The following is a 25,265-nucleotide window of genomic DNA, read 5'->3' as shown; positions in this document are numbered from 1 at the left end:
CCGATTGACTTACTTCACTCAGCATAATACCCTCCAGTTCCATCCACGTCGAAGCAAATGGTGGGTATTTGTCGTTTCTAATGGCTGAGTAATATTCCATTGTATACATAGACCACATCTTCTTTATCCATTCATCTTTCGATGGACACTGAGGCTCCTTCCACAGTTTGGCTATTGTGGACAGTGCTGCTATAAACATTGGGGTGCAGGTGTCCCAACGTTTCACTGCATCTGTATCTTTGGGGTAAATACCTCCAGCAGTGCAATTGCTGGGTCATAGGGCAGGTCTATTTTTAACTCTTTGAGGAACCTCCACACGGTTTTCCAGAGTGGCTGCACCAGTTCACATGGTGTAAGAGGATATGTAAGAGGGTTCCCCTGTCTCCACATCCTCTCCAACATTTGTGGTTTCCTGCTTTGTTAATTTTCCCCATTCTCACTGGGGTGAGGTGGTATCTCATTGTGGTTTTGATTTGTATTTCCCTGATGGCCAGTGATGCGGAGCATTTTCTCATGTGCGTGTTGGCCATGTCTGTGTCTTCCTCTGTGAGATTTCCGTTCTGTCTTTTGCCCATTTCATGATTGGATTGTTTGTTTCTTTGCTGTTGAGTTTAATAAGTTCTTTATAGATCTTGGAAACTAGCCCTTTATCTGATACGTCATTTGCAAATACCTTCTCCCATTCTGTAGGTTGTCTTTTAGTTTTGTTGACTGTTTCTTTTGCTGTGCAAAAGCTTCTTATCTTGATGAAGTCACAATAGTTCATTTTTGCTTTTGTTTCTCTTGCCTTCATGGAGAACAAGGAACATTTTATTTTGTTTTACCGAAAATTATCCACAATCTGACCACTTACCACCTCTGCTCTCGCAGCCTGTCCAACCCATTAGCCTCTCTCTCTCTCCTGGATTACTTACACAGCCTCTGAGTAGGTCTTCCTCCTCCTATTCCTGCCTCCTTATAAACTACTCTCAACACAGCAGCCAGCGTCTCCACTGAAATGTGAGCTAAACCATGTCACACTTTAGCTCACATCTGGCACTGGCTCCCTGTTTCTCTCCAAATGAAAGCCAAAGCCTTCCAAGGCTTCAGAGCTTCACTTTCTCTGTCCCCTAAGTACCTCTCTGACCTGCTTCCCACTATTCTCATCTTGCACACGCTGCTGTAATCCCCTTGGTTTCCTTCTATTCCTTGAACAGACACCAATCTCACTCCTTCCTGAGGGCCTTTGCCTTCCCTGGTCCCTTTACCTGGAATCCTCTCCCCCAGCCATTTTACCATCCTTAAATCTCTGTTCAAATCTAGCCTTCTGAATGAAGCTTCCCCTAACCACCCTGTTTATTCTGCACATCACAACACGTCAATTACGGGCATAATTTCCTTATTTATTATGCATGGTAACAATTCTTTGTCTCCCCCACTAGAAGGTAAGCTCCACAAGGACTGGCGCTTTTACATGTTTTGTTGACTGCTGCATACAGAACACTACCTAGAATATAGTAGGCATGCTATAGGTATCTGAGTGAATAAATGAATGAGTAGATGAGTGGATGGATGGATAGATGATGGATGGATAAATGTGTGGCAGGTCCCCAATTCTGTAATTCCTATACTGATTTTTGGCCACCATGTGAATGACGTCCTTTGTCTTCCCTACCCAGTCAGAATATAAGTCACTCATTTGTATACTGCTAACCTTGGGTTTATGGTACATTTATCTGTTTGAAGTACTTCTGTGGGTGATGTTATTATGCACATGCCTGGAGGCTCCGAGAAAGGACATGGTTTTTAAATATCAAATATATAGAATTGGCATTCAGAACATTCATTATTTTCTGAAGACTCAAGTTTGGGGAATTTTGTTGTTGTAGCAGTTGAGACTAATAACATGCAAACAATTTTCCTGACTGATAGTAGCATTTAAAATTTCTGTTTTAAGAGCAAAGCAGTGTGCTTCATAACCATTGAATATCTACGTGAATGTCAGAAGATATGTACCGTCAGTGGGGGAAAAAAGTGATCCTGTATTTTTTACTAAATATAATTCACATCACTGGCAGAGGTTGAAAATGTGAATGATGGTAAGCATTGTTCAGCAGTTTATTCTAGTTGCAGTAAATCCCCTTCATCTTTAATCTGAGCTCTTGTTTTGTAAAAGAGCTTTGCTGCAATGAACTACATCAAAATAAATAGTGACATTTAACAAAAGGATCTAGGGTCAGCATTATCGCAACAAGGATTTTAGAAATGAAAAGGTGGTAAAAACATATTCTTTTACTGAATTAAAAAAGTCTTACCAAAAACTTCAGAGTGAAGTATGATAAAATCATTCAATAATACCATTCAACTCCAGTGACCATGTTTGAGTACTGAGTAGTGGTTCTATTGATCTCCTCACCATTACCCTGCAAGTCTTCTCTGGCAGATAACTGCCAGGTTCTCAGGGATGCTGCTGAGAGCAGTTACTCTGCACATGCATAGAGATGAGGCAGAGAAGACCGCGTCTGACTCCCAGTCCACGCATACTACCTGCAAAGTGATAAAGAGATCGTTGCATAGTTGCCTCTGTTGTTGTCTTCCCCTCACACACACCCCCAACCTTGATTTATAGAGTTTGTCTGTTTGGGCAGCTTCGCTCATTTAACTTGTCGTCAGTCTAGTGCCTTTGATCGAAAGGGGTGCCCCAGAACCCCGATGGCTGGAGGCTGGACTGGTCTGGCTACCACTTCTACTTCGTTCACCAGCCGACTATTGTGTGCTTCCAGAAGTTGATCACCCTTGTGTCTTGAAAACACTTCTCATTTATGCACACTTTCATGTCCATTGCTTCCCTTCCAGGTTACTCCAGGAGTTAAGCCTTGTCAAAATAAGGGAGATGTCAGGGCCTCTCCAGGCTGGACTTCAGTTTGTTTCTTTTACTTATTGAAATAGAAATCACAGAGCATCATGGGACAGTGCTCGGTCCAAAGCACTTGACCTTCATTCCTCCAAAATGCAGTGCAGAGTAATATCCAGATATTACTCCTTCACTGCTCCTGCCCTGTACCTAAAGCTGGGAGTCTCCAGTGTCTGAACACTCAAGAGATGCCATGTTGGGAAGGTTTGGTCATTGGCAGGAAAAAAATACAGATGTTAACTATTATCTGCAATTTTAGGTCCATAATGACATCCAACTACAATCTGCCTACAAGGCTCTGAGGGTTCACATTTCTGATTCTCCTATAGAAACTGTATCCATGACAGAGTATGATCCAAACAAAGGGACCTTGAGTGACAGATCTGCACATGTCCCATGTCTCCCTTGCCTCCTGCATAGCTACAACCAGAGACCTATCACACCTCGTTTCCAAACAACTGTCTCAGTGTATTAATCCTTAAGTTTCCACAGAAGAAATCTCATTACACAGGGAATCCAGAGTCTCAGACTCCATGAAGGGTATTTTCCCAAAGATCACCTAAAACCCCTCACCAATGAGGTGATGCACGTGGGATCACTTTGGGATCCTCAAAGGGTCGTGTGATTGTAAGGTAACATTCTTATCATTAATAGCCCTATCCATTCCACAGACGTGTCTCTCCGGCCAAGCTGCACTACAATAGCACTTAGATGGTGATGGGTAGACTTTTTTCCGGGGCCCCATGGTCAGTGGATCTGCCTTCCTCTTTCATGCTCAGTCAGCCTTTGAAGAGCCACTGATGAAACAGCACCATGATGTCTAAGCCCAGGTCTCAAAGCCTATAGGAGATCTGATCCTCCCGCGACTCAACGGACCTGCATTTGGACTTGGCAGCACACTGCCTGCTAGCACTGCTTGTCCTGGTTTATTTTCAGAGCTGCCGTCAGTCCGAGTCCTGGGTAGCTGCGGGCCAGAGCAGAGGAGGCCAGAACAAGGAGCAGGACTAGAGGGGCACCCGATGGTAGCAGCTGTCTGTATTTCAAAAGTCCTGGGAGGGAGCATGAGAGTATGAGAGTACACCCAGGTGGGAAAAGAGAAGCCACAGTCCATTGCAGCTTCACAGGCGGGTTGAAGTCACCGAGCTCGGTACATCGGGACTGTGGCCCCCCAGCACGTCTACATAAATGATAGTCAGGTCTGTATGTGTGAATCCGGGGACAGCTGCCCTGGCAACTGAGCCCTTTGCCAGCACTTGACATGCAAGGGTCCAGCTGTCACCAAGTCCAAGCCAGGTGGCTTGTGGACCCTCACAACTGTAATGCAAAGATTATTAACCCCAGAGTTAGTCCAACTGTGCCTCTCACGCTATAATTTCCAAGAAAGGCCAGCAGCAATCCTAAAGCAAAAGACAGCCCTCTACCTCATCTTAATCTCCACAGCATTCTTGCACTCTTATTCCCTCATATTTCGGACCTTCCTCAGCCCCGAGTCCTCATTTCTCACTCCTTTCAATGCCTTTTCCTTGCGCTTTCTAAAACCTCCCCCTCTCCTTCTCTTCCCTTGCCAACTCCTTAAAATACTCCTGATTGCAATTTCCACTTCCTCATCTCCAACTTACACCTCAACCCCCGGCAGCCTAGCCTCAGGGCTCTTTTCTTTTATATATATATATATATTTTTTTATTCCATACAATTCTGGTGAGCTGTGTGCCGGATCCCATGAACCCTTCTCCTGCCTCATCTCAGTAGACCTCTCTACAGCATTCCATCGCTGCTGACTACACCCTCTTTGAAACTAAGTTTCTCCCATTTCCCTTTTTGTCTTAACTATTCCTTTTTGGTCTCCTGAGGATGATTCTTATCTTTCACTTTGAAAGTGTTGGTTTGTCCTCACACCACTTCTCTTCTTGCAGTACACACCCTCCGCAGGCTCATCCATGCATGATTTCAGCTCCCACTTACGATAAAAATAGCTAAGATGTATTGGGTGCTTCCGTGTGCCAAGAACGGTGTATTGTTTCACCGAATGCCTACGACTACCCCGGAGGCAGACATCCTTATCACTCATGTGGCTAATCAGAAGACGGAGGCTGAAGAAGACTAAGCAGCTTCCTCAAGGTCATGCAGCTAATACGTGGAGGAGCCAAGACTCTCACCTGTACTGCTTACGATGCCCAAGGCTATGTGTCTCCTCAGACTTCCCCCGCCCCAAAATTTAAAGTTTAGGTCCACGCAGCATCTTTAATTTCTCACGTTTCAAAATTATTCATGACATCCCAGTCTATTTTCTTTTATTTTTCTGCTAGTAACACCCCCATGTACCCGGGTACAGGTATCAAAGCTAGAAACTTAAGGTTTTCCCACAATTTCCCCCTCTTATATCCTGCATAGTTATCACAAAGGGGTGATGGTGTGATGGGCAGAAAGATGCCAACAAATGAAGTTAAAGGAAATGAGATTTCTTTGAATGGCAACGCCTGTGAAAATTAATGGCTTCACAAAACAAGAGATAATGCGACATACTGTCAAGTGGAAGTGTAGGCTTCCTTACATGTTATGTATGAAATTACCTTATTTTCAATTCTGTTTGTATTAGAGGAAAGGCTAAGCCACTAGAATAGAAACCTCCATAATGTAGTGGTTTAAAGAATAGAACATTTACTTCTCCCACGTAACAGTCGAAGTAAGCAGACCGGGTTTACAAATTGGCTCTGCTCTGTGCAATTCTGGGAGGACCCAGGACCCTCCATCTGTCGCTCTGTCACCCTCTAAAGCACTGCTACTCAAGGCGTGGACCACGGACTCACAGCGTTAGCATCCCCAGGAAGCTTGTTAGAAATGCAGAATCTCAAATCCTCCCTCCAGCCTATTGAATTAGAACCTGCATGTTAACAAGATTTCCCACGTGATTCTTTCATACATTAAGGTTTGAGAAGCATTTCCCAAACTCTAGGGTATTATTCTCCCTGTGTAGTCAAAGCTGGGCTGCAGGCACTAATGTTCCAGCTCACGGGAAGACAAAAAAGAAAAAAAAAAGCAACTCCAGAGCAAGGACCCTATCTTTCAGGTTGAAGGTGACCTGAAGTTTACATGCAGCACTTTCACTAACTTCCCACAGGCTCAAATATGTTCTCATGGAAACAACCAGGAGCAAAGCTGGTGTTACCATTCATTCATTTGGTGTGTCTTGCCTCTAGTAAGCCCCATTTCTCTGGACAAGGGGTCTCTGTTTCAATTTTGCAATACTTTTCAGACATAAAAATATCTAATTCGTTATTGGCTTTCGGGAGTCCTTATTCCCTTGATCTAATTACCATGCCAATATGTAATGCTGACTAAACAACCTATTGTATTCAGAACTATATTTTTAAAGGGGGAGGGGCAGAGGGGGTAGGGGAGAGAGAGAGAGAATCTTAAGCAAGCTCCATGCCCAGTGCCAAGCCCACCAGGCAAGGAGGGGGGGCTCCATCTCAAAGTACCTGAGATCACCACCTGAACTGAAATCAAGAGTCAAATGCTTAACTGGCTGAGCCATGCAGGTGCCCCAGAACTATTTTTTTTTTAAATTTAACCCCCAATCTGTCATAATATCTTTCCCTCTTTTTATTTATTTTTCCCATTTCTGTTGCATTCTTGCTACAGTTTTCATCCTGTGGTTTCATCACACTGTAAAATATTACCCTTGTCTGAACAGACAAAGCTGGTTTTAGGCAGAAAGAATCATAGGCAACAGCACATATGTGTCCATTCACATATGACAGCCAGACTATTTCAAGTAAAGCTGAGAAATTAAGAGAAAATAAAACAGTAGTGATCATGTAATCTTACAAAAAACCTTCTAGATCAATGGTTTTCAAACATTTCTTTTTAAAGCAGAGAAAGCTCTTCCTCCTCTTACCTGTGTTAAAACTCTTAAAATATGGGTCACTCTGACAGAGGTAGACTAGATGGTCTTAGAGCCTCGCCTCTTCAGCTGCCATAACTGGATCCCTTAAAGCCCCCCAGACTCCACAGACCCCCCACTGTCCTAGAGTTGGTAATCTCTGCCTGCTACGTGACCCACGATGTTAATGCCCTCTCTGAGGTCAGATTTGCTTTGAGAGGAGAGGAAAATCAATGCCCATTTGGGCAATGTAACAAAACACTGACAGCCACAAGGAAAGTATTTAGTAAAATGTATTAATATATCTAAATTTCTTTTTGAGACTGAAGCATCTTCCAGCTAATTCCAATTTCCATCCCAGCTTCGGTTTTTCCCGCATTTGGGGGTTCCACAAATTGAATGAGATCACCTTGTTGGGAAGCTCTGTTATAGGATTGCCTACCGCCTGCCCACCACTCTGCCTCTCAGATTACAGATGGTGCGTTAACTCTCATTCATGCTCAGCAGCACTGCAGGCCCGCAGCCCCTGGAACTCTCTGTTTAGCTCTGTCCTGCCAGGTGTCCCTGCTGGAAAAGAGGTTCATCTTGGTAATTTGAGAAAATAGTTGCAGTGTTCCTTGTGGCAGATGCCACTGACAACTCCTGAAAGAAGTGTGGATGCCATCTGACTTTCAGCCTAAATGTCCTTATTATCATTTGGGGGTTTGTTTTTTTGGGTTGTTGTTTTTTTGTTTTTTTGTTTTTTAGTTTTGCCTTTGGGCTTCTTTTTTCTTTACTGGATAAATAAATCTGACGCTAATTCAGTATTAACTTTAAAAAGACAGAATTGCAAAATTTAGGAATTGTGAAGGAACTTTGAGATCATTGGCCCAAAACCATCATTTTACAGGTGAGAACACTGAAGCTTGGAGAGCTGAGGTAACTTGCCTGTAGTTACATAGCTTGTTAACAGTAGAGCCGAGGTGCTGGGCTACAGCAGCAAAGCCCAGCACATTTTGTTAACACAGCACACTACCTGGAATTGGTTCTTGGTATGCAATCATTTTAAATAGTACAATATTACTGTTAGGCATAAAAATAGCCCTCATTTTCATAATATGTAACACAAAATACAAATGTCCTTTACTAGTGGGTGCCCATGCCACTGAAGTTAATTTGTCACTTTATCTTCATGTGTTCATTAAATTGCTTAATAAACATTTGGCAAATGCCTGCCATGTGTGGGATGCTTCACTGGGCACATAAGAGATGACAAAGTTGGCTAAGATCTTGTTTCTTCACCAGAAGGGTTACAGTCTAAGGAAGAAGGCAGATATTCACATCTCTAGCTATAAACAGAATCTATGCAAATTACTACAAAAATCTAGAGGAAGATATGATTAATTTTAACTTGGGAGGGAGTAAGGGTAGTACTGGAGAAGGCTTCACAGAAGAGGAAATATTTAAACAGGACCTTTTAAGAATGGATAGGATTTCAACAGGAGAACAGAGGAGAAATAGTATTCCTGACAGAAGAAATGGCAGAGGGAAAAGTACGAAGATATACTAGTTATAAAATGAATTATGGCCCCAAAAATCATATTCCTAAGATAAAGAATTACTTAGTTTATGGTTAGCGAAGATGTAGGACATAGATGTTTACTAGATGACAGCCAGAAAGCTTGGGAAGGATGTTAGTTTAGCTCAGCATCCCTAGTCTTTCTCAGTCTCGTGGAGGTGACTTTGGACTCATAAATTAAAGAGTTTGGGTATTTTACACGTTACTTGGCTCTGAGTAAAGTTATAAATCCCTCCATCATATAGATGGACTCCATCCAATCAGTTGAAGGCCTTGTAAAAGCAAGACTGAGGTCCTCCATGAATAAGAGGGAATTCTCCTTCTAGACTGTTCTCAGACTTCAGCTGCAACATCAGCTCTTTCCTGGGTCCCAGCCTGCCAGCCTATCCTGCAGATTTTGGCTTGCAAGATTTCAGACTTGTGTGTGTGTGTATACACATCCCATTAGCTCTATTTCTCTGAAGAACGTTAACTAATATAAATACCAAGGGTTTTGAATTAAAGAGTGACTGTATTAGTCAGCTTTCCCCTGTATGTCATAATTCCAGTGATTTATAGCAACATAAAATATACACATTTATTTACACATTTATTTTTCTTACTCATGCATCCAAATTCAGCTGGACTCATCCAAATTCAGTGAACCATGATAGACTTCAAGGTTTTACGTTTAGGTTTGCTACACAAGTCTTCACCTTTCTCCTGGGACCAGCAGTTGTGTGACTGTTTAGCCACGTGTTATGCATGTAATAGCACCCAAAAGGATTAGTAGATCACAGGAGTAGAGAGGCCTCACTTATAAACTGCCACACTGATACTTCTACCTGTACCATTGGCCAAGCAAGTACATGACCAACATCAATGGGATGGAGAAGTAACTCTAATCACGTGGGATAAAATGCAGATCCCTTGGCAAAGGGCACAGAGGCATAATTCTAGTAGAGGAAGAAAGTGAAGACTTGGAAACAATTTATGTACCATATATCACATAATCCTTACACCACCACTTAGGGTAGATGCAATTGTCAGAATCCAAAGTCTATTTTGGAAGGAGGGAACTGAAATCAAATTTATGAGACTTATGAGAATCCAAATTATGTTGGCCTCATTAAATATGATAGTAAAACAGAAAGAGGAATGTATGATGACTCCTAAGCAATGACTTGGGCAATGATGTAATGGGTCCCCACCCACTGAGATTAGAAACCCAGAGAGAGGGCCAGTTTGTGAGCCAAAGGAGACGTTGTATGATAGCTTTAGAGGCCAACTATGTGAGGTATCCTGCAAACATCTGGAAATTTGTCTCTTAAAGCTCAAGAAGAGAAGCCCATCCTGGAAAAAAACTACGAAAGCAAAGGCAAAAGTATTACAAGCATGGGAAGCAATATCAGCAAAGATACAGAAGTGTCTTGCACATGCAGTTCACGTTCATGGTGTGGCTAGGAGCTTAACACACTGTTCAGACAGGCACACATGTCTATTCATCTGTCTTGGGGTACATGTGGCCCAGTAGTGTAGGACTAAGTTGAAAAGGCAAGTTTATCCTTGATCTCAACTGCCCTAGAATTCTGGAATAGGACATTTTCACTCTCATCAAGAAGGAGCCACTGTAGTTTTCTGTGCAAGTGTTTACTTAAAAGCCTGGCTTTTTGGAAAACTGATGCAGCGGCACAATAGAAGCTAAACCAAAGGTAGGAGGCCAAGGGGAAGGCTACCGTGTTAGTCTTCATAAGCACCAACAAGAACCTAACCAGGGCAGCAGCAGTAGGAACAGAAATGAAGGAGCAGATGGAAGAATTGCTTCAAAAGACATTATTGTGTGGCACAGCAACTATCCTGCATATCATTAAATATGTGTCAAGTTAATTTTGTAACTTCATTTGGCTCTAATGTCTTCCTCTCCTCAGGTATGCAGAGCCTTCATAATTAATTGGTCATCTCTTTGCCTGCTTTTTTTTTAAATTAAGAGTTATAATCTCCTTGAGGAAGAGACTATGACTGTTTTGTTCTGTCCTGCCCCACAACATCCATCAGAATAGGCACCAACTAAATACTGAGTGAGTGAGTGAGTGAGTGAGTGAGTGAGTGAGTGAATGACTGAGTGGCTGGAGGAACCCTGCCCCTGCACACGTCTGTCCGTGTGTTCATCTCCAGGTTCTCTCCACTCTTGCTCTCTACTTTACCTGCATCTTCATTCTCCCCCAGATACGTTCCTCCCTCTCACCTCCTCAAGGTTGCTCATGGAGAACTTGCCTTACAGGAGGAACCAGATTACCAAGAGTCTGCATTTAGTCAGATACTAATGTGTTTTCCCCCCCACATCCTGCCTTCAACCAAACTCAACTGCTTCTCTCTTTACATTTTTAATGTCATTCAGACATACCCACTAACTTGCCAGTCATGTAAAATATTGAAAACTCAGTTCCAATCTACATAAGCCCTTAATTTTATTCACTCTGCCCCCACCCACCCCACTGACCCCAAGTTTAGGCTTCTTTCCCCTGAGGAACTGGCACCTCTCTCTTCTCTGATTCCAAATGTCTTCCCACTGGAGCAAGAAGGAGGAATGGGGAAGAAAAACAAACTTCCTTCTACGAATTGGGTTTGCTTTGTAGAGGTCTGGTTGATGTCCCCACCAGTGCTCTTCAGCTAACTGTGACCATCAGCCAACCTCCGTGTGGTAGGTGGCCAGTGATTGTTCTGTGTGTGTGCTTGGGGTGACCCATGAGGACGCCAGTGCAAAGTTCTCCGGGATGGGACATCTGAGTCTACCCTAGATTGATTCAAGGCTCCCTAAGCTCGTCCTCAGTATCTGCCACTGGGGCAGTCGAGTTCTGGACAGCTAACACTAAGACTTTGCCAAGCTGTCAACTGGGGAAGTCAGGGAGTTTCCCAGGCTGCTGTGATTAGTCAGGATGGTAGCATTGGTTCAACTACCTCTTCATAAGTCCTGGAGAATATCTCTAGCCCCAGTATTTTTATGACCCATAGTATATGAGGATACTTAGTATCTTTGTACCTCTGGTTTGGATCCTAATCTCCAATTTTACACACACACGACGCTCAGTTATTTGCAACTGCCACTAAACTTCACTTTACAAACCCTGAGTTGTTATTTACATTTGTAGCTACTGCGGAATAAATATTGTGTTAAATGTCACTAAACAAACCTTCAGCGAGTAGCTAAAATGGGTCAGTCCAGTGTGCAAGTGACATACAAAAGCCTGACCGTTCAGACTCTAATGCAAATGAAGAATTATACCATAACTCCCAATAGAGGGCATTTAAACCTCAAAGTGGAAAATAGATTGGTGAGTGGAACAATAGAAAAGAGGAAAGGAGAAAAAATAATTTAAAAATGAAAGAGTAAATATAATCCCAGAAGAAGAAAAGAGAGATAAAAGAGCTGAAGAAATACTTTAAAATATTGATTAAGCCTGTCCACAAGGGGGAAAAAAAAACCAGCAACAAATTCTCTTTTGGGGGCCATGTGGGAAATTTGCATATGGACTGTATATTAATATAATTTGATCAATGTTGGATTTCTTGAATGTGATGCTACTGTGGCTACATAGGAGAATGTCCTTGCTCTTAGGAGATACTTGATGAAACATCAGGAGGTGAAATTTCATCATGTCTGCTAAAGGGTCGGGGGGAAAATAGGTCTTCCCAATGGTTCACCTACAATCAAACGTGTATTGTATGCATGTGAATGAGAAAGTGGGTATAGAGTAAAATGTAGAAATTTAGTGTGGCCAAATGTTAACCTTGGGTGAATCTGGGTCCAGGGCATTCTGGGAGACGTGGACATGCTCCTCCTGGCTCTTTCTTCAAGGAAGGATTTGCCCAGCAGTGGGGAGAGTGGTCAGCAGACAGCCTCCAGCTGTCAGCATCTGCACAGTCAGCCTCTGCTGGGGAGAGCTGCCTCACCAGAGCCATGCTTGCCCCATGCCAGCTGCATCCAGTGATAGAGAATGTGGAGATGGGAGCCACAAAGGTCCAGTCATGCTGCCAGCACAAGACCTCTAGTAGCATGACCCGCTCCAGAACCGTCCCCTCCCCCGGATTCACGGAGGCTTCATCGGGACCCATCACAGTCTGACTCCTCTTCTGCCTGACCCTCCTTCTCATCCCTCCTTTCATACGTGTTGATCCCCTAACAAGCACCTCAAATCTAATTTTTAAAAAAATGAAAGTAAAAAGAACCTTCAAAATGAGAACGCTGCATAGTGGCAGAGAGCCTATCATATTTAGGATCAAAATCTCAACCCCTGACGGCCAGACTAATCTTTTCTCTCTGCACAAATCAGAATCATCTAGATTTCCATTAAATATTTATCTCCTCGAATCTGAAGGAAGAGGAAAATCTATGTATTTTGCCCTGTTTTGCTCTTCCTATCCTGAATTGCACTGAAGGATCACATGAGGTTGATGAGGTGCCAACTGTCTGTAATAACTGAAGTATTAGATGCATGGTAATGGCATGCAGAGCAACACAAGTCTTAGAAATGAGTTCCTTCAAAAATCCAATAACCATAAATTCAACTAAAATTTCAAATAAAAGCTAAAAAGACTAGAATAATCACACAAAAATTTAAACCCAGAAGTTTCTCTTGCTTAAATTACTTTCACACTCCAATTTAAACTCAGAAACATTATGCTGCTGTCACACTTCTTTGTTCTCCTAAAGGAAAAAAAAAATATCTGTATATAGCTGACAAAAAATAGGAAGCTGTCTGCCAGCAAGTTCTCTATTCATGTCTAACATACTGTAGAGTCTATGCAGAACACATGGTCTTTAAACACCGAAAAGCCTCTCCTTTACTGGCTTAACACTGCAGTATGTTTCTCCAGCATGTTTGCACTACCTACAATACATGTCTTGCATAAGCATGAATTCCTTTGGATGTTTAAGCGGTGCAGTATTTTCACATGCTTTGATGTTGTACATATGAGAATTATCATCTACATTTTGGGAGTGCAGTTTCTTGCACATTGAAGTGAATATGACTCAACTGCCATGACTTTAGATTTCATCCAACAGGATGTCAATAATGTCTACACCAGAAGTTTGACATATTTCGTCTTCTCAAATGTGGAGCTGACATAGCAGCCAAATTAGAAATTTCTGGGTGCATTTTTGAGAGCTAATTCAGCGTGAAAATTACTAATTACTTGGAATTGTGCAAACCAAAGTATTTTGGTTTTCCTTAGTTTCTTATCCAAAAAGACCTGTTGCTTCAGATCAGATAAATTTCCAAGTGGCAGGATCCATCCTGTTTGTGGGGACTCAAAATAATCCTAATCCTAATGTGATTTTCTTGATTACAGATGAGACCCATTGGCCATGATGGCTATCATCCCACTTCTGTCGCTGAGTGGCTGGATTCCATTGAACTAGGGGACTACACCAAAGCCTTTCTAATTAACGGCTACACATCGATGGACCTGTTGAAAAAAATCTGGGAGGTTGAACTTATTAACGTAAGTTGGTCTCTTAAACATACCTTCCCCATTCAACCCTTGGTAAATGAGATTCACATTGGAGGTAGGTAACATTTTTTTCTTTGTTACTGTGCGGACATCCATCAGGATTTTACAGGTATGCCTTCTGCTTTAAATATACAACTGTCTTGGTTCCAGTCGAGCTCCACAGTACTTGTCTTTTTAAGTTCTGATGGGGAGAACTAGGAGAACTCTCAGGGTGTTTTGCATTATCCAAGAAAACCTCCCAAGTGTTTTGAGGCTTCCCATTTTAGAAGATTTAGTCAGTTCAGGTTATGAGCATGATAACAAATAGGCTCCCATCCTGATCTTGCTCATACTCACCATTAAAGATTAGAGTTCTCATCTTTAGTTTCCTATCTCCATTCTGTTTCTTTGACTGCATGTATAAACCCTACTTTTGAATACACACTGCTTTTGTTTGTTCATATTAAATAGGCTGCTATAATATCGACATTTTATTACCCAGGGCTTATATCTAATCTTAAGTTGTCTGTTTTATTTATATAATTGAAATAGATTTTTTATAAAAACTAGCCAATATATGTTGCCATGTATTCAAGCCCAAAGAGATCAACTCAATCTGTGTAAATGGTTTTTAATACTGATACTTATTTCATTTTTACTGCTCTTTTATTCCCAATGGCATCAAGGAATGAAAGAAATGGAGTGGGAACATGTAATTATCATGCCTTCACATTGGTATCCTGAACATTTCTCTTCCTAAATGAGTGAAAAATCATTTAATCTTTTAGAGGATTTCTTAGATTTAAATTTTATATTCTAAAAATTTTTTAAAAACCCATCCATAAGTTGAAAGATAAAGCAAATAAATTTCTTCTGGTTCAATACAGATCCATTCTACTCTTTATGCCACTTTCTCTGCACAAGTCCAGTGGCTACATATTGCATGCCATTAATTATTTTACATTATTATTATTAATAACTATGCTTTTAACAGTCTTAAAAATAATGTCTTTTCTAGAACATCTCATAAAAACTGTTCTTTGATCTAAAAATCAAGTTAAATAGACGAATTCTTGGCTCCTTCTTTTACTTTGCCATCAGTTCCTCTTTTCTGTCTGCCCTCACGCACTCACAAAAGCTACCATTATTTCAGCAGAAACCCTGATGGAAATCCCCTGATTCGTTTTGTTTTTAGTGTGTGTGGCAGCACAGTGGAACTAACTGAGACTGTGTTGCATTCTGGTTGCATCCGGGAGATTGCAGTTCTCCTCCAAGCACCTCCTGTTAGCCATTTGTTGAAGGGGGACCTACCATAGATCAAACAAACAGGCTTCCCATTAAGTAACATTCTAGTCAATTATACAACTTGACAAATACCTCTGTATAACATCTTCTGAATACTGTTGCTCCCCACTGAAGAACAAATACACAGCACATGAATCACTCACTTACCAGGGCATTAGCAGTAATCTCTCATTGAAAAGAAGGGATTCCAATAGAACTGTATTATAAAATGTTTTCTTTGAGGCAAGGATCATTGAAGCAGGACAGTGAGTCTCTCAGAATCCAAATGCTGGGGCTAATGTTTAAGATGTGAGCTAGGACCCACACATTTCTTGGCCCTGGGGGGACCAGAAACCTAGGAATCCCTGTTGGGTCACTGTGTTCCCTGTGGATGATGGCAGTGCCTGTAGGTCAGTGAGGCGCTGAGGCCCCGGGTTTAATGCCAAGGCTCAGGGACTGATCTACCACCACCCACATGCCAACCAGCCTTGAGTTGGGACAGAAGAATACCTTTCTCCACCCATACAGACTTTTGAAGCGTTTTGCCTTTAGCTACATTTGCTGTAATACAATCGGACTTCAATCCGGAGAGAAGTACCTGTCACAGGTACTTCTGTTGTAACGGAACCAGAAAACATAGTCACTGTGTCTTAGATCTTGAGGCCAATTCCTCTGGCCTGGAGTACGTCTGCATCTAATACCAACCTGGTATATTTTCCAAACTGATAGAACTTAAAGTTTGTGACATCTTTATGGGCAAGTTCACATTCTTGAATGAGGAGGCTTTGGGAGTCATTTAATTCCACAAATATATTTATTATGAACAAAAATTGATCTATACCTTTAGGCTTGGAAATCAAAGGACAAAATTGTAATGCCCGCCAGAACTGCTGCAAAGGGTAGTGAGTTTGATGGTTCCAGGTTGTTGAGTTTTAAAATGAAAGAAAGGCGCAATGCGTGCCCCTCTCTGGCTTACAAAGCTTTAGGCTAGTCTCAAATTCAAGACTTGAATTTATCCCAACTCATGAGGGAAGACATCCAAATATAAAATAATCTCATATATAATATATGGGCCCAGTAATTCTATATTAAGTACCCATAATTTGTTGTTTTCTAGCCTGAAGGGAATGTGCAGTCACTTTGATTTAGAGCAAAGCTCTTAAGAGAAATTCACATCCTGAATCTTTGTAATGAACGGCTCATTTTTAAGGAAACCAAATGGCTTTAGTGCCCATTGCTCTATGTAAAGTGAAAAGTGCAAGGTGGGGAGCTGTCTTTGATACAGAGGTGTGCTGATGGAGGGGAGGAGAACAGAGGGTGAGGAGGCTGGCTGCTGCTGTAATTACACATACCTTTAGTATCATTAAATAGTATTGATTAAGCCTCCAATTTCACATGGTATTTTGCTTGATATTTGAAAATGGAAACACATTTCTCAGTGAGTATAAGTCTATTCAAAGTATTTTCATGAAGAAATGCAAACTATACAAAATTGTGATTTGAAAAGTACAAATACATTTGAAATTATAATCTTTCAAAAAGACCCCAAGGATTTTTTGGGGGGAGAGGGGCTGAGTACATTATTGCCTTTGAAAAACAAGGTTATTTGAATAACCTAATGAAGATTTTGGTCACAAAAGTACCCAAAGTACAGAGATGAGGGAGAGCAATAGAAATCTCATTTCTTAATATCAGTATTCTCAGCAGTGGAAATTGAGCACAAAAAACTTTCAGGATATAGGTTTTACAGATTCCTGTGTGTGTCTAGACTTAAAGAATTTAGATGCCAATAATTGTTCCTTCTATTCCCTAATCTATGCTTCATACTCAGAAGCTCTTTTATTAATAGCTCTGTTTTGCCTCTGTCTGCTACTATCATTAATAGCATCATTAACATTATTTTTACTTTTGTATTGATATTTTAGTGTTATATGAATATATTGAGAGAGATTGTCAGCCAAATTGTTCCCTGTGCAGATGCTAGCTGGATAAACCTCTCGTTTGAATTATAGTCCTCTTCAAAGGCTTGTTGAGAGAGCTAAAGACTAGTTAATGGTGCATTAGTACTCAGGCCCTGTACAAGGTATTATGACCAGGTTTACAGCGGTTCCTACTGCTATTGATAACCTCAACCAAAGAAGTATGGCAATTAATAATTATTATTAATAACAAATAATTTATTTTACCACCAAGTACCTACCAAGGAGATTTTGGTTAGATGAGATAAATTTGAACACTGTCCAATTTATTAATGTGTGAATCTTAGTGTAGAACATGTCATTAATTTCTTCCCATTGGGTTTACCATTATTTACCAAGGAAATAATTTTAGCTAATGCTTACAACAGCCTACAATACTGATAATGATAAAAGTACCCATCAAGGGAAGCCTGGAGGGTACAATTGGTTAAGCGTCCAGCTGTTGGTTTTGTCTTAAGTCATGATTTCAGGGTCATGAGATCGAGTCCCTGTGTAGGGCTCTGTGCTCAGGGCAGAATCTGCTTAAGACTCTCTCTCCCTCTCCCTCTTTCCCTCCCACCCCCCTACTCTCTCTCTTTCTCTAAAATAAATAAATCTTAAAAAAAATAGGACCCATCAAAATAACAAAATTAAAATCAGCTTTAATGCATTCTTAATTCTCTATTTGTAAGTATAAGAATAGCTTTAAAAATCTGACTACAGTGGTTGGTTATGTTTTAAATACCTTCTGGGAGAAACAAAATAATTAAGGTAACAATACCTATATGTGTCCCCTGAAAATAATTTGACTTATTTTTGCAGCAGTAAATTGATTAGAAGATTATTTTCTTCTTGCCTAATAGCTGCTGAAACTATACTTACATCACTCTTTCATTTAGGACTGTCAGATTTTTTCTGATTTTTGGTTTTTCAGTGGTGTTTTTTTGTTTTGTTTTGTTTTGTTTGCAATGTTGTTGATTTAATTTCTACCTTTCCAGGGAAATTTTGTGACAATCTAATCACTTGGAGATATACTAAGAATCTTTCAAATTTAACATTCTAATTTTGTGTTAAATCTTTGTGTGACTTTATTTGCTTTAAATGCTGTAGAAATACAGTCCCATCAGTATCAAATTTAGACTCATTACTGCCTTGATGTTTTTTATTTCATGATCAACATTATAAACTCTTCACTCCTTTCTATCCTACACTTATTGCTGTAAATGCAATTAAATTTACTCCCTAAAAGTCTTTTTTGGATCATGCATGTGAGCATGTGCGCCTGTGTCTGGGTACATGTATCAGATAAAGGCAAATGGTAATTCATACTCCCAAGCAAGGAGAATACTCAACAAATTCACAAATTGCAGGGGATGTAAGAGGAGGATAAATGTTATAATTCCATTTCCAAAGCAATTATTTTAAGTAAAAGGTTATGCCTTCACTATAGGACCTTAATAAATGAGAAATATTCATATTTCCACACCCGGGAGGCTACATCGTCCAACACTTCAAATGTTAACAACTTTAATCAAAGCCAAAGGCTTTCACTAGATAACTGGATATGAGTATTCAAATGTAGAACAAACTCTAAATTCTCCATGGAGGTAAGCATTCCACTTACGTCTGCATACGGGATAGCTGGCTCTTCATAAGACATCAGGACACCCAGGTACCTCCTCCAAGCTTCAGACTGGTACCAGGTCTGTATCAGGCAAAGCCCCCAGACTCCATCACCCTCCCTTACTGCATCTGAACTACAAGCTCTTACAGGGATTCTCTGGAAGCTTCCCGCTTTGGCTCAACTCTTAGGAAAAGCACACTTCTCCCTCCTTTACAAGAGAGGAATGATCATCCCCAAATAAATGCTCACTTTCCAGTGATGTTTGGCCCCTTCACATCCAGCCCGGGGAGTGGTGATGGACTAACACTGGCAGTACTGGTTCCCTGACTTTCAGCATATTTTACACATCCTCACCTATCGTGCTGCTCTCGACTTTGGAGCTTTGACCTACACTGAGATTGAGTTATACTACCTTAGAAGACACTTAGACATTAGCGTGTCATTGGAAGAAATATAGCTCTTCTTTTGCATTCAGAGTATATTCACATACTTGCAGTGCCTCAGGGTCAGTATTTGGAATAGGCATTATTGAAGCACTGATGCCAGAATTAGTACACACACAGAGAGAGAGAGAGAGAGAGAGAGAGAGAAACTAAACAAGGCATTCATACCCGAAGAGAGCACTCAGCAAAAAACTATTTTCAAGAAGAGCTAAACTCCTCTGATTATAGCCATGTATGAACCACCTCTGTACAAAAAAGGAAAATCATGTTCTATCTAGAAATGCCTACCCCCCCAAAAAAAGTTATTTTAGTGGACAACGGTGGTTTGTTTTCTTCTTCCATGCCCCCAGATGCCATTCACTCTTCTGATCAAGACCAAAGCATTCCTAATTTCTTCTAGAGAAACCTCCCTCTGTGGTCTTCCTTGCCTGAACATATGACTAATCCAAGCTCAGCCTCTCAGGATTTTCCCACACCCTCATGGGCCACAAGGTAGGCCTCCTTACAACCATTAATAATTCTTTATAGTTTGAGGGTCCAGTGGAAAAATGAAAATCAGGGACCCTGTGTTCAAAAAGTATTGACATATTTTTAAGACAATGCCAGTAGAGCAGTAAGCCAAGCAGAGTCCTTTGAGGAGCAAGTGCCTGAATAACCTCTTAGGTCACGCACCCACAAAGCCATCCCTGCTTGTCATTCCTTCGTCTATAACTCTGTTCCTATCTGCTGTCATTCTCCTTCTCCTAAAGCTCTTAACACTTTTTTTAAAGTGTGGGGCTGCTGGTAAAAAGACTTTATTTTCCAAGGCTGTTTTTGCTGAGTATAGAATTCTAGTGTAACAGTCCTTTGGAGATGTGGAGCCACATCCTCTCTCCTGCATTATTTCTGAGGAGACATCTGCTGTTATCCTTTCTTCTTTTGGTTTTGTTGTTGTTGTTGCTCTTCCTCTGTATCTAACTTGTCTTCCCCCCACCAACCCCCGGCTGCACCCAAGGGTGTTCTCTTTATTTCTGGTTTTGAACAATTTTATTGTGATGAAGCTTGATGTCGTTTTCCCCATGGTTTTTGTACATAAATTATTTCTGAGCTTCTTAGATAGGAAATCTCTAGTTTTCATTAACTTTGGAAGTTTTTCGGTCATTCCCTTTTTTAATTTTTTTTTATTTCCCATTAAATTCTTATGTTTCTCCTTTTCCCTTCACCTTTTCAAAACTTTTCTCTGGAAGTATAATGTACACACAGAAATCCACAAATCTCATAAGGGCATTGCTTAATGAATCTTCACCAAAAAATTACACACCTGTAACTAGCACCCAGAACAAGAAATGGCCCAGAAGACCCCTTTCTGTCACTAGTGTCCCCACCACCCCCTAAACAACCATTATCCTCCTCTCAACATCAGAGTTCAGTGTGCTTGTTTTTGTACAGTATGTTCTTGCACCCAGCTTCTTTTGTTTGCATCACATCGCATGACACTTTAGGACTGTGCATTCTCTCATCGCCATGGGATGTCCAGAACTTGTTTTTATGGCTTTATCGAGATGTAATTCACATATTACACAATTTTCTCGTTTTTAGTGTACATTTGATCATAGTCCTCTCAATTCAAAGTTTTACAAACCACCACCACCACCACAAGCATTTTACCATGTTGAGAATCTTTAAGTGTAAGTACAGTGGTGTTTATACACTTTGTTGTGCAACAGATTTCTTGAGCTTTTCGTCTTGGAAAACTGAACCTTTTCATCTTGGAAAACCATTCTATTTTCTGTTCCTAAGAGTTTGATTGCTACTGCAGATAGCTCATGTAAGTGGTATCCTACAGTATTTGTCTTTTTTATGACTAGGTTATTTCCCTTAGCATAATGTCCTCAAAGTTCATCCATGTTATGGCAGATGACAGGATTTTTCTTCTTTTTAATGCCGAATAATATTCCATTATATGTATATACCACATTTTTTTTATCCATTCGTCTGTTGATAGATATGTAGGTTGCTTCCACCTCTTGAATATTATGGACAATGACACAATGAACATCAGTGTGCAAATACCTTCTCAAGATCCTGTTTTCAACTCTTTTGGATACATACCAAGAAGTTGTATTACCAGGTTGTATAGTAATTCTATTGTTAAATTTTTGTAAAACATCCATACTCTTTTCAATAGTGGCTGCACTATGGCCATTATTTCTTAAAATATTATTTTCTGTTCCACAGTTTCTCTCCTCTGCTTTGGAAACTCCAAATATATGTATATTAAGCTATTTGAAGTTGGGCCACAGCTCATCAATGCTCTGTTCACTTTTATCAATATTTTCTTCTCTCTGTGATTCATTTGGATGGTTTCTATTGTATGACTTCACGTTCACTAATCTTTTCTTCTTGTAATATCCAATCTGCCATTATTAACAACCAGTGTATTTTTTATCTCAATGATTATAGTTTTAATCTTCAGAAGTTAAACATGAGTCTTTTTTTATATTTTTTTTAGATCTCTATCTAGCATGCTCAATCTTTCCTCTAACTTGTTGGAGCATATGGAATGCGGTTATTATAACAACTGTTTTAATGCCCTCATATTCTAATTCTAATATCTGTGTCAGTTTGGGATTGGTTTGAGTTGATTGATTTTTCTCCTCACTGTTCTCGGCATGCCTGGTAATTCTGATTGCATGCCAAGTATTATTAATTTTACTTTGGTGGGTGCTGGATATTTTTTTATTCCTGTAAGTATTCTTGAGCTTTGTTCTGGGACATGGAAAATCTCCTGGGATATACTCTGATCCTTTCAGGTCTTGCTCTAAAGGTTCATCAAGCAAGCCCAGAGCATCAGTTGATCAGCTAATACTCTCGCTACCAAGGCAAGATGCTTCTGAGTATTCTAACAATGTCCTGTGAGTTTCCAGAATTCCTAGTCTGAATAGTGCAGACTATTACCAACCCCCTTTGTACTCTATATACTATTCCCACTAATCTTTTCATGTAGTTTTTTTTTTTTTTTTTTTTTAACTAGCCGCAGACAGTTTGCTCACATGCATGTTCTGATCAGTACTCTACCCGCATACGGCAGCCCCTGTAGCCCACCACCCCCGCAGGGCCTCTTCTCCATCTATCCTCTCAACTCAAAGAGTCTTCCAGGCTCCCTGGTTCCTCCTCCTGCACCATGGCCTGGGAATTCCCTCAAGGTGGTAAACTGAGGCAACTGTAGTTCTCACTTTGTTTCTCATCTTCAACGCATCAGTGTCCTTCATTGCTTCATCCCAACATCTTAAAAATCAATGTTTCATATACTGTGTCAGGATTTTTAGTTGTTTCAGGTGAAAGCACAGTGGGGATAAATGCAATCCCTGTTAATCCATCTTGGCCAGAAGCCCAAATCCATGCTCCTTTTCTTAATCCCTATAGGCTAGGGCCCATGGCTAAACAATTGGAATTTTTGGTGACAGCATCTGGGCACTCGGAGTGTCTTAAAAGCTTCCCAGGTGAGTTAAATGTTGAAAACCACAGACATAACCAGTGGGGAGCCATTAAAAGGATTTTAATGAGGAGAATGACATGATCAGAAGAGTAGGCAGGGAAGCCAACACACTCAAGAAGGAAGAGCTGGCTGGGAGGAAGGAGCTGAGTCAGCCGATTCTGCTATACAGCTATTTGCAGCCACAAGTGTATTAGGCACGACAGCAATAACACTTCTGTGTCTCCTTAGAACCTGAGACTATCCCTCAATTGGAAGGACATAAATACAGAGTCAATTTTCATTGTTCTATCCCTATGTATCAAGAAGAGGGTAAATTATAGTCTGTATTCAAAGGAGGTTAGGACAAATATGATACATTTCAGATATGCTTTCCAGTAGTGACTAAAACTTTTCAGTTTGACTCTTAAAAGGCTAAGCCCTGGTTATGTAAAAAACTGTACTTACTGTTTACAAAGCAAAGGTAGGACATATGGTGTGTGTCAGCATTTCAAATGCACCCTCTCTTCCTTCATCTGTGTCTTGAAATCAGGTCACTCAATTTGAGGTCTTATAAATCTGCCGCTCAGTATGGGACCTTACATCACTCACCACCAATGGGCCTCCACTTCCCAATGGCAAAGAGAAGATAACAGTGTCCGCCTCACTGGTTTCGTAGGTTTTCTGTGAGACTCCAAATCACATGAGGGCTTTTTATTACCCATCCCTTTTTCTTCCCTCTCTATTTTACTGTTCTTTCACCTATCTCTTTCCTTTCTGTCTTCCCCAGCTCTGTCTCCCAGAGTTAGGGAGGCTGGGAACAGCTGCTTTCACTGCTTAGCTGCCATTTGCTCCTCACTCTCAGTACTCACCTGCTGGAACCTAGAAAGTCCTGTTGAGGGTACCACGTCTGGTCTCTAGGAACGGCTGCCCCGCCGCTGTTTTGCCCCCTTCCCAATGCCAGCCCCTTTCTGCAGGGCTGAACCCCACCTCCCGTCTCCCAACAGTTATCCTCTTTCCCCACCAGCCCTGCCCAAACCGTCACTGCTTACTGCTGCTCAGAACCTGCCATCCTGGAGTGGGCGAATGTCAGGTGGGATGACTCTCTCAGCTCCTGTAGCAACATTCAGGATAGAGCTCCTGAGGATCTTCCCCCACCTTTTTCTTTTTCTTGACAACACATCAGTACAGTATTGCTAGTTTCTTTTGTTTTCCCCTACCCCCGCCCTCACTGCAACTACACGGCATTGACCCTTGCTTCTCAGCCACATAGTCCTCCTTATTCTTGAAATGAAACACCTAGGGCCGAACAGAGGAACGGCTCAGAGGTTAGGGATGTACTCATTCTCAGGTTATCCTCCATAATCTTAGTTAAACCCTTAAGTCCTGTTGCAAAGTCTCAGCTTGACAACCCATAAGAGTGGTAACTTCTGACTCGTTCTTGAACTAGTTGATATTTTCTTTACACCAAAATTGCTTCTCTTAAATATATAGTATTATTCATTATAATGAAGTCAGATAACTTTTTATTCTGCATTTTGCTCAGCTTTCTAACATGGTTTGAGGACTTTTGTTTCTTTAAGAACTCTTTGGAGATATTTAGGGCAGAGCCTGTTGCTAAGGAGATTCATGTATGTTGCAGTTAAATAGATAAATACACTAAACTGGCTCTGTGCTTCTAGGAGCTTTGTGAGGAGAAAAAAATTCTAATGGATTACTCCTATAGCGCAGAAAGTAAAAAGGAAAAAAATCCTCCATAAAATGCAAATACACTTTTCATGCTATCCTCATGAAGAAACGCTTTAGGTCTTCCTTAGGAGATCTGAGATCGTACTGAAAAGATAAATCTTTGTCTTCTTAGAGGAAATGGAAGCCAAAGAGGTATTTTTGTTAAAAGAAAATTATTAGGAATCTTGAAGCCTGACATATGAGCTATGATGGAAGAGATTGACAATAAATATAGAGTCAGAGTAAATCATAAAGATTAACATTTTTACTAAAGTGTATATATAAGATTAGTGTTAGAATCAGCCCACTATGAATATAATTCAAAAAGCTGAAAAGGAGGGAGATTAGGTAGGTGATTTCATAGCTTGGGATTTATATCTGCTTTAAAGATATTTAAAGTTGATTTAGAGTTTAAGTCTAGCTATTTTGCTAAAGAGATGTATTATGTTAAGTTGAATATCTTTAGTCTCAAATTACTTTTGAACTTAAGCAAAAAGCTATTACCTTGAACCTCAGGAAGCATGTAAATTCCTTACTGTCCTGATCTTATGCCTGGCACCCTGCCGCCACCTGGTGGCAGCATACCTAAAGTACATGTCAAGTGACTAAATAGTAAGACAATTTCTTAAAGGCAGAAACTAATTGCAAATTCGGTGCCAGTTTTATATCAATTTGATATAATAAAACATGAAACCGGAGAGTTTTAATTTGTAGACCTCAAAAGCCAAATTCAAACACCGTATGCCTAAAACCGTATAACAAAATGGAGAAAACTCTACTGTGCATTCCACCAATTAGATTGATTTGGAATAACAGTGCCCTTTTAAATATTTGTGTGTGTGTGTGTTTGACATATAAATATATACATTCTCTAGTCCGGTCTTACTTTGGTATCAACTGCTTTGGGGAGATAATTAGATTTCCTAAAACTTGAATAGGATCATGATCTTTTTAAAAATTATATTTC

At 40.6% G+C, this 25,265-nt stretch overlaps 1 protein-coding gene across 16 annotated transcripts in view; it reads left to right on the top strand.

The window, feature by feature from the left end:
* Positions 1–25,265, top strand: part of ANKS1B (ankyrin repeat and sterile alpha motif domain containing 1B) — a 1,050,493-nt gene that overhangs the window by 757,155 nt on the left and 268,073 nt on the right. For all 16 annotated transcript variants that reach the window (XR_013350846.1, XM_077845971.1, XM_077845965.1 and 13 more), the window contains one exon: positions 13,667–13,819. Coding sequence is in view for 15 of the 16 variants with exons in the window: in XM_077845971.1 (XP_077702097.1) it covers positions 13,667–13,819 (153 nt within the window). In the remaining variant the exon portion in view is untranslated. The remainder of the gene's footprint in view (positions 1–13,666; positions 13,820–25,265) is intronic.

The sequence above is a fragment of the Canis aureus genome, chromosome 13, assembly GCF_053574225.1.
Source record: "Canis aureus isolate CA01 chromosome 13, VMU_Caureus_v.1.0, whole genome shotgun sequence".
Taxonomy (NCBI): Eukaryota; Metazoa; Chordata; class Mammalia; order Carnivora; family Canidae; genus Canis; species Canis aureus.
The sequence above is the reverse complement of the archived record's forward strand: the minus strand, read 5'-3'. Positions and strand labels throughout refer to the sequence as shown.